Below are 10,353 nucleotides of genomic sequence, written 5' to 3'. Positions count from 1 at the left end.
GCAATGAGGCCCCTGTCATACCCCATCCCCCCGAGGGGCCCACACCACGAGGCAATGAGGCCCCTGTCATACCCCATCCCCCCGAGGGGCCCACACCAAGATGCAATGAGGCCCCCTTCATACCCCATCCCCCGAGGGGCCTCGCACCACGAGGCCCCCATCATACCCCTCCCCACACAACGAGGCAATGAGGCCCCTGTCATACCCCATCCCCCCGAGGGGCCCACACCACGAGGCAATGAGGCCCCTGTCATAACTCCCCTCCCCCCAGGGGCCCACACCACGAGGCAATGAGGCCCCTGTCATAACTCCCCTCCCCCCGAGGGGCCCACACCACGAGGCAATGAGGCCCCCGTCATAACTCCCCTGCCCCCAGGGGCCCGCACCACGAGGCAATGAGGCCCCTGTCATAACTCCCCTCCCCCCCAGGGGCCCGCACCACAAGGCAATGAGGCCCTGTCATACCCCCACCCCCCCAAGGGGCCCGCACCACAAGGCAATGAGGCCCCCGTCGTAACTCCCCTCCCCCCGAGGGGCCCGCACCGCAAGGCAACAAGGCCTCTGTCATATACCCCCCCCAAGGGGCCCGCACCACGAGGCATCTTGTTGTGCAAAGATTCCCATTTCCCTTTCCCCTTTCCCATCCCTTTCCTTTCCCTTTTCTTTCCCTTTTTCTCTTTCCTTCCCTTTCCCTTTCCCTTTTTTCTCTTTTCCCTTTCCTTTTCATTTTCTTTGCCTTTCCCTTTCCTTTTCTTTCCCATTTTCTCTTTCCTCCCCCTTCCCCTTCCCTTTCCCATTATTTTCCTTTTCCTTTCTTTTGCCTTTCCTTCCCCTTTCCCTTTCCCTCCCTTCCCCAACTAAACTCTCTTCTCGCCTCTTCTCTTCTCTCAGAATAGGAAAAAAAATTAAGAATAAAATAAAGTAGAAAAAGGACATGTAAAGACAGATGGCTTGGAGAGGAGAAGAGAGAAGTTGAAGAAGTGTGCCTGGAAAAAGAGGGCTTGGGAGAAGAATAGAAGAAGAGGGCTTGGTTGAGGAGAGGAGAAGAAGAACAGGGCTTGGTTGAGGAGAGGAGAAGTAGAAGAGGGCTTGGTTGAGGACATGATAGCAGAAGAAGAAGAAGAAGAGGGCTTGGTTGAGGAGAGGAGAAGTAGAAGAAGGGGGCTTGGTTGAGGAGAGGAGAAGAAGAAGGGGGCTTGGTTGAGGAGAGGAGAAGAAGAGGGCTTGGTTGAGGAGAGGAGAAGAAGAAGAGGGCTTGGTTAAGGAGAGGAGAAGAAGAAGAGGGCTTGGTTGAGGAGAGGAGAAGAAGAAGAGGGCTTGGTTGAGGAGAGGAGAAGAAGAAGAGGGCTTGGTTGAGGAGAGGAGAAGAAGAGGGCTTGGTTGAGGAGAGGAGAAGAAGAAGAGGGCTTGGTTGAGGAGAGGAGTAGAAGAAGAGGGCTTGGTTGAGGAGAGGAGAAGAAGAGGGCTTGGTTGACGAGAGGAGAAGAAGAAGAGGGCTTGGTTGAGGAGAGGAGAAGAAGAAGAGGGCTTGGTTGAGGACATGATAGGAGAAGAAGAAGAGGGCTTGGTTGAGGAGAGGGGTAGAAGAAGAGGGCTTGGTTGAGGAGAGGAGAAGAAGAAGAGGGCTTGGTTGAGGACATGATAGGAGAAGAAGAAGAAGAGGGCTTGGTTGAGGAGAGGGGTAGAAGAAGAGGGCTTGGTTGAGGAGAGGGGTAGAAGAAGAGGGCTTGGTTGAGGAGAGGACTAGAAGAAGAGGGCTTGGTTGAGGAGAGGAGAAGAAGAAGAGGGCTAGATTGAGGAGAGGAGAAGTAGAAGAGGGCTAGGTTGAGGAGGGGAGAGGAGAGATCCCCCTCCTCTTCTCCACTCTATTTCTTTCATCTTCTCTTCCCCTTTCTCCTCTTTTTCCTTCCCCTCTTCTCCACTCCTCCTCTCTCCTCCCTTCGCTTCCCCTCCTCTCTCCTCTAAATCGGTATCCTCAGGGTACGGTGTTTCATGTCATGGATTTGCACCCCTCAAACCCCTCAGAATTTTTTGGATGTCCACCCTTCCCCCTCCCCCGGCCGCGCTCCTGTGCTCGCCCTCGCCGTAGACATCGGTCCGGGTTCCCGCCGGGCTCTGTGCAGCCAAACATAACAAATGAAGCTTTTTGTTCCCGTCCGCCGCCAAATAAAAAGATAACTTCAGCTCCATAAATATTTCACACTCCCAAAATTAAATATGAAAATAGGAAACATTGAATCGGAAATATCTGAATGATTTATGCGTCGCAGAAACAGCCAGTGGGGTGAGAAGATGCAAAAGAAAAAAACAGGAAAATTCGGCGGAAGGAAAGTCAGCGAGAAGAGCGACAGAAAAACACTTTGAGCCGTATTAAATAGCGGCGGCGAAACGATCCTACGATGGCGGGATGAGAACGTGTGAGACCCGCGAGGGGGAAACTGACCGGAAATTGGGGCGAGGCGAAAGTTTCCGACTTCTACTAATGACCGATTTATTGTATGGAATATTCCGCGGGTCGCAGTCTTTCCTCGCCAGGCCACACCCACACTCTTCTTTTATTTCTTTATTGATGTTTATTGATCCACTTACTGAAATGAATTAACTCCAAATCATTAATATCAATGAAGGTTATTGATGGCGCAGAACACGCGGGCGTTATTGATGGCGCAGAACACGCGGGCGTTATTGATGGTGGAGAACGCGCGGGTGATATTGATGGCGCAGAACACGCGGGCGTTATTGATGGTGGAGAACGCGCGGGTGATATTGATGGCAGAGAACGCGTGCGTGATATTGATGGTGGAGAACACGCGGGTGATATTGATGGCAGAGAACGTGCGGGCGATATTGATGGCGGAGAACGTGCGGGCGATATTGATGGCGGAGAACGTGCGGGCGTTATTGATGATGGAGAACACGCAGGCATTATTGATGGTGCAGAACACGCGGGCGTTATTGATGGCGGAGAACGGGCGGGCGTTATTAATGGCGGAGAACGGGCGGGCGTTATTAATGGCGGAGAACGGGCGGGCGTTATTAATGGCGGAGAACACTTGGGCGTTATTGAAGGAAGAAAACGCGCGAGCGTTATTGATGGCGGAGAATGCGATGGTGTTATTGAAGCAAGACAACGCACGGGCATTATTCATGGTGGAGAATGCGCGGGTGTTTTTGATGGCGGAAAAGGGTGCGGGCGTTATTGATGGCGGAGAACGCGTGGGTGATATTGATGGCGGAAAAGGGCGCGGGCGTTTTTAATGGCGAAGAACGTGCGGGCGTTATTGATGGCGGAGAACGCGTGGGTCATATTGATGGCGGAGAACGAGCGGGCGATATTGATGGCGGAGAACGTGCGGGCGATATTGATGGCGGAGAACGCGCAGGCGTTATTGATGGCGGAGAACGAGCGGGTGATATTGATGGCGGAGAACGAGCGGACGATATTGATGGCGGAGAACGTGCGGGCGATATTGATGGCGAAGAACGTGCGGGCGATATTGATGGCGGAGAACGTACGGGCATTACTGATGGCGGAGAACGTGCGGGCATTACTGATGGCGGAGAACGTGCAGGCGTTATTAATGATGGAGAACACGCGGGCATTATTGATGGCGGAGAACGCATGGGTGATATTGATGGCGGAGAACGCGCGGGCGTTATTGATGGTGGAGAACTCGTGGGCGTTATTGATGGCGGAGAACTGGCGGGCGTTATTAATGGCGGAGAACTGGTGCGTGATATTGATGGCGGAGAACGCGCGGGCGGTATTGATGGCGGAGAACGCGCGGGCGGTATTGATGGCGGAGAACGCGCGGGCGTTATTAATGGCGGAGGACGCGTGGGTGATATTGATGGCGGAGAACGCGCGGGCGGTATTGATGGCGGAGAACGCGCGGGCGGTATTGATGGCGGAGAACGCGCGGGCGTTATTAATGGCGGAGGACGCGTGGGTGATATTGATGGCGGAGAACGCGCGGGCGGTATTGATGGCGGAGAACGCGCGGGCGGTATTGATGGCGGAGAACGCGCGGGCGTTATTAATGGCGGAGGACGCGTGGGTGATATTGATGACGGAGAATGCGTGGGCGATATTGATGGCGGAGAACGCGCGGGTGATATTGATGGCGGAGAACGCGCGGGTGATATTGATGGCGGAGAACGCGCGGGTGATATTGATGGCGGAGAACGCGCGGGTGATATTGATGGCGGAGAACGCGCGGGTGATATTAATGGCGGAGAACGCGTGCGTGATATTGATGGCGGAGAACGCGCGGGTGATATTGATGGCGGAGAACGCGCGGGTGATATTGATGGCGGAGAACGCGCGGGTGATATTAATGGCGGAGAACGCGTGCGTGATATTGATGGCGGAGAACGCGCGGGTGATATTAACCTCTTCCATTCCGGGCAGTTATACACACATCCATACCGGGGGCCTATTCTGGCACTTCTCTCCTACATGTACAAATCATATTTTTTTGCTAGAAAATTACACAGAACCCCCAAACATTATATATGTTTTTTTAGCAGACACCCTAGGGAATAAAACGACGGTCATTGAAACGTTTTATCTTGCACGCCATTTGCGCAATAATTTTTCAAACGCCTTTTTTTGGAAAAAAATTGTTTCATGAATTAAAAAAAATAACAAAACAGTAAAGTTAGTCCAATTTTTTTGTAAAATATGAAAGATGATGTTACACCGAGTAAATAGATACCTAACATGTCACGCTTTAAAATTGCGCACACTCATGGAATGGCGCCAAACTTCGGTACTTAAAAATCTCCATAGGCAACGCTTTGAATTTTTTTACAGGTTACCAGTTTAGATTTACAGAGGAGATCTAGTGCTAGAATTGTTGCTCGCACTCTAACGCACGCGGCGATACCTCACATATGTGGTTTTAACGGTGTTTACATATGTCGGCGGGACTTGCGTGTGCGTTCGCTTCTGCGTGCGAGCTACTGGGGACAGGGGCGTTAAAAAAAAAAATTTATTTCTTTTTTTTTTTTTTACATATTTATTTATTTTTTTACACTTTTTTTTTATTTTATTTTTTTTATTATCACTTTTATTCCTATTACAAGGAATGTAAACATCCCTTGTAATAGGAATGTGTGTGACAGGTCCTCTTTATGGAGAGAGGCGGGGTCAATAAGACCGCACATCTCTCCTCCAGGCTGGAAAGCATGAAATCGGTGAAAAAAAATTCACCGATCTCATGCTTGTGGTTGCTTAGCAGCCGCAATTGCGGCTTTGTTTACTTACGGGGACCCGGGCGTGACGTCATCACATCGCGCCCGGGTCCTCCGACGGTCATAGAGATGACTGGTGACCATCTGGTCACCAGTCATCTCTATGCTTCCTGCCAGCGCCGGACGATTCGTTCTCCGGGCCCCCGATGGCACGGGAGAGCCCGGAGAAGCACCGGATGGCGGCGGCAGGGGGGGGATGTCCCCTCCCGCCGCCTGTAAGAACGATCTAGTGGCGGAATCGCCGCTATGATCAATCTTACGTTGTGCAGAATCGCCGGCAGGAGAGAAGGATATCTGAATGATGCCTCTAGCTGCAGGCATCATTCAGATATCCCCCCACAAAGCCCAGGACGTCATATGACGTCCTCCTGGATCGAGGAGGGGTTCCTGCCGCCGTCATTTCACAATGACGCGGTAAGGAAGTGGTTAATGGCGGAGAACGCGTGCGTGATATTGATGGCGGAGAACGCGCAGGTGATATTGATGGCGGAGAACGGGCGGGCGTTATTAATGGCGGAGAACGCGTGCGTGATATTGATGGCGGAGAACGTGCGTGCGTTATTGATGGCGGAGAACGCGCGGGTGATATTAATGGCGGAGAACGCGTGCGTGATATTGATGGTGGAGAACGTGCGGGTGATATTGATGGCGGAGAACGCGTGCGTGATATTGATGGCGGAGAACGCGCGGGTGATATTGATGGCGGAGAACGCGCGGGTGATATTGATGGCGGAGAACGCGCGGGTGATATTAATGGCGGAGAACGCGTGCGTGATATTGATGGTGGAGAACGCGCGGGTGATATTGATGGCGGAGAACGCACGTGCGATATTGATAGCGGAGAACGCGCGGGCGTAATTGATGACGTCACCTGTAGGCTCCCATAGGCCCGTCCGTTGTCTGCGCTCCCTCCTCTGCTCCTCTCCCCCTCGTAATGCGAGAATGAAAGCTTCCATCTGAGGCTTCTCACACTGAAGCACCGGAGATTTGAATATGGAAATGCATCGATCGTAAATCTATCGCACATAACAAGGCGGTCGGTGTGCGACAAACGATCTCTCCGCGGCATACTGCGCTTGGATGTCGTCCAGCCCTTCCCCCGTCCCGAACCTCCTTCTCTATCAGTTCCAATCAGACGTGTCATAACAATCCGCTGTCACTCCGCCTGTCACAGCGTTCCATGTGTTATGGGGTGGCGGGAGATAGGACAGTTCCAGAACCCCTCCCCCCCCCCCCCCCTCCCGTCCCATCTCTGATCGCCTCTTACAGCCAACATCCGCCTTCGGGGGCTCTGCGCTGATTTATTGCTGAATTTGGTCGTTTTACGAGCCTCTCCGATCATCTTATTCAGCGTGTGATCAAAAATCAATTCATCTCTTTAATTAGGCCTGAGACCTGTCACACTGCGCTGACGTGACAACGTCTGCCGCCGCCGCCGCCGATCAATCCGCTTCCAAATATTACATTTTATTTCTTGGAAGCTAAAACCAAATTCCAGACAAACAGCTAAATAATACAGGAAAAAAATCATATAAAATGCAAGTAATATAAATACATATAATATAAAATACAAGTAATATAAATACATGGGGGCAGATCCACATACCTTTCCGCCGGGCGCAGCGTATCTAAGATACGCTACACCGCCGTAACTTATCTTTTTTTTTTTAGAATCCTGAAAGAATTTGCGCCGTAAATTACGACGGCGTAGCGTATCTCTCGCGGCGTAAGGGCGCGGAATTCAAATGGATGTAATGGGGGCGTGTTTTATGTAAATACGTCGTGACCCGACGTAAACAACGTTTTTTTTTAACTGCGCATGCGCCATCCCTGAGGGTATCCCAGTGCGCATGCTCGAAATTAAACCGGAACCAGCCAATGCTTACGACTTACGCAAACGACGTAAAAAATTCTAAATTGTACGCGGGAACGACGGCCATACTTAACATTGAGTACGCCTCATAATAGCAGCTTTAACTATACGCCGGAAAAAGCCGAACGCAAACGTCGTAAAAAAAAATGCGCCGGCCGGACGGACGTTCGTGGATCGCCGTAAGTAGCTCATTTGCATACTCGACGCGGAATTCGACAGGAACGCCACCTAGCGGCCGCCGAAAAATTGCAGCTTAGATCCGACGGCGTATTAAGACGTACGCCTGTCGGATCTAGCCGAGATTCCGTCGTATCTTGTTTTGTGGCAGCCCTAGGCGGCGCGCGTGCACGCCACAGACCCGGAAGTGCAGGATTGGGTACTAGGTACGTGTTCCTGCGCCTTCCCACCGTATATATATGGAAATTCAGAGCTGCCATGGGGCCCCCTCCCGTTTTTTAAATTATTATATATTTGTTTTGCATTACACCTGTAAGGGCCCCCCCCCAGCACTTTTTATCTTGCGTCAGCACCCCACCCCCCGGTTCTCAGCTCCAGGGGGGGCCTGCCTAAAGCTGTGTAAGGGGGAACCAAAATTTGTGACGGCTGCCCTGTGTAAATTATACGGTCGGCGCGCGTGCGCGCCACAGACCCGGAAGTGCAGGATCGGGTACTAGGTACGTGATCCTGCGCCTTCCCACCGTATATATATGTAAATTCAGGGCTGCCATCAGGGGGGTACAGGCATTACACCTATAAGGGGCCCGAGGGTCCCAGATGGCCCCCCTCCCATTTTTTTTAATTATTATTATTATATTTTTTTTTGCATTACACCTGTAAGGGGCCCAAGGGTCCCCAGGGTCCTGGATGGCCCCCCTCCCGTTTTTTTTTTTTATTATTATTATTTTTTTTTCCATTACACCTGTAAGGGGCCCAATGGTCCCCAGGGCCCCATACAGGCCCAGCCGGCCCCCCTCCCGTTTTTTTTTTTTTGCAATACACCTGTAAGGGGCCCTGCCTAAAGCTGTGTAAGGGGCCCGATGGTCCCCATTTGTGACGGCTGCCCTGTGGAAATGATACGGTCGGCAAGCGGTTAAAGTGAAAATCACCTCGGCAATGATCTATATATAGAAATATACATAAAATATCGGATATTCGGAGATGTAAGTAGAAACCATTAATAATAATCTGACACTTCTCCATATGATGGGACGATGGCCTTTAAAGGTTCAGAAGGGCGTTGGATTACACAGACTGTATTAGAGAGGAATGTAAGCTGAGCCTCTAATCAAACTCCGTACCAGATACTGATAAAGGACGGGCTCTGCTTTCCGTACAAGTAAACCTTTACCGGGTGACATTTAGTTTGCTCCATGGACTGCGTATCATAAATATCTTTTTTCTTTTTGTATTAAAACTTTTGGTTTCACCTTTTCCCGTTCTTTGTTGCATTTCCATGCTACTGATCCCCTAAAGCCTCTTTGCAGCCACTTCCTGGCTTCATGCACTCTGCTCTCTCCAAGGAATGCACCCAGCATGACGGCCTTACATTTGTGGCTTCGCCTTTAATACTTCATCAGAGGGTGGCCACCCTCTGATGAAGTCCTATAGGTGGAGCCAACTTCTAATGAAGTCCAAATGGCAGAGACACCTTCTGATGAAGTTCCAAGGGAGGGGCCACCCTCTAATGAAATCCTAAAAGCAATACCACCCTCTGATGAAGTCTGAAAGTATGAGGCACCTTCTGATGAAGTCCTAAAGGCAGATTCATCTTCTGATGAAGTCCTAAAGGCGGCGCCACCCTCTAAAGAAGTATGAATGGCAGAGACATTGTCTGATGAAGTTCAAAAGGAGGAGCCATCCTCTGATTAAATTCTAAAGGCAAAATCGCCCTCTGATGAAGTCTGAAAGGCTGAGACACCTTCTGTTTAAGTCCTAAAGGCAGATCCACCTTCTGTTGAAGTCCTAAAGACAGTTCCGCCCTCTGATGAAGTCCAAAAGGCGGAACCACTCTCTAATGAAGTTCTAATAAAGGCGATGCCTACCTCTGATGAAGTCCTAAAGGTGGACCCATCTTGTGATGAAGTCCTAAAGGCGGGCCATCCTCCGATGAAGTCCGCGGAAACAATTTGACACATGCTCGGAAGCATTGATCTTCATTTTTCTCGGCTCATCGTTGTATTGTACGTCACCGGCATTCTTGACGGTTGAGAGTTCAGAGAACTTTTTTGTGAACGTGTGTATGCAAGACAAGCTCGAGCGGAAGTCCGTCGGAAAAACCATCCAAGGTTTTTCCAATGAAAAATCCGATCATGTGTACGCGGCATAACAGTACATAACAGTACCCCAATCGCATTCTGCGATCCACCAATCAAAACCTACTCCAGATACCCAAAGCCAGATACAAGTCCAAAGGAGATCGAAGATTTGCAGTCCAGGGACCTCGCCTGTGGAACGCACTACCAACCACCATCCGACTGGACCAATCACATCCCCCATAACTACCAACCCCCATCTGATTGGAGTCGGACCACTTGGCCTTCAGGAGAAAGATTAAAACCCATCTCTTCTGTGGTCAAGGGGTTCCTTACCCTTGAAATGGATACAGCGCCCAGAGGCGATTCAGTTCGCATGTGTTGCGCTTTACAAGTCTCTCACTCACTCACTCAGTACTCCATGATCCAATCTTTGGGTCATACGGTAAATTTCAGAATGCCAAGAGCAAGTGGTAAACTTCTTCATGTCTACCACCAGAGTTCGGTGTCCGGTTGGTGCCTCCTGAGGGCAGAGATATTCTGTTCCTTTTATACCTTCCTATTGAAAGTCAATTGCCGAGAAGCATATGGCCTGGGATCCACCGAGGGGGCCACATGCTTGGTATGGAAAAGTTCCATGCCGAATATTTTAAATTTTTTCAGGCAAAGATCTAAATAAATAAATAAATGTCAAAGATTGTCTGGTCTGAAGAGTCAAGGCATGCTGTACATTGGATGGACCACCAGTGGAGGGTTTATATACCAGTTCATTCCAATTCCGAAGACGTATCATTTATTTATTTATTTTCCTAAGAGTGAAAAGATGGCGGAGTGTCCCTCTGAGATCTTTTCCTAGACGAGGTGCAATGTTAGAAAAGGACGAACTCTCTGCACTCGCCACGCTCTGCTGAATTGACTTCTCCCAATTAATGGATTTTGTCACCTCGGAGATGGAGGGACGAGATTGTGACA

At 50.4% G+C, this 10,353-nt stretch overlaps 1 protein-coding gene across 1 annotated transcript; it reads left to right on the top strand.

The window, feature by feature from the left end:
• Positions 1 to 3,202: 3,202 nt before the first annotated feature.
• Positions 3,203 to 9,259, top strand: LOC120945657 (glycine-rich cell wall structural protein-like). The gene is made up of 3 exons (XM_040359981.1): positions 3,203 to 4,382; positions 5,731 to 6,054; positions 9,060 to 9,259. Exons 1-3 carry the CDS (start codon positions 3,203 to 3,205, stop codon positions 9,257 to 9,259), a joined length of 1,704 nt encoding a protein of 567 aa, XP_040215915.1.
• Positions 9,260 to 10,353: the final 1,094 nt, after the last annotated feature.

The sequence above is a fragment of the Rana temporaria genome, chromosome 7 (assembly GCF_905171775.1).
Source record: "Rana temporaria chromosome 7, aRanTem1.1, whole genome shotgun sequence".
Lineage (NCBI taxonomy): Eukaryota > Metazoa > Chordata > Amphibia > Anura > Ranidae > Rana > Rana temporaria.
The sequence above is the reverse complement of the archived record's forward strand: the minus strand, read 5'-3'. Positions and strand labels throughout refer to the sequence as shown.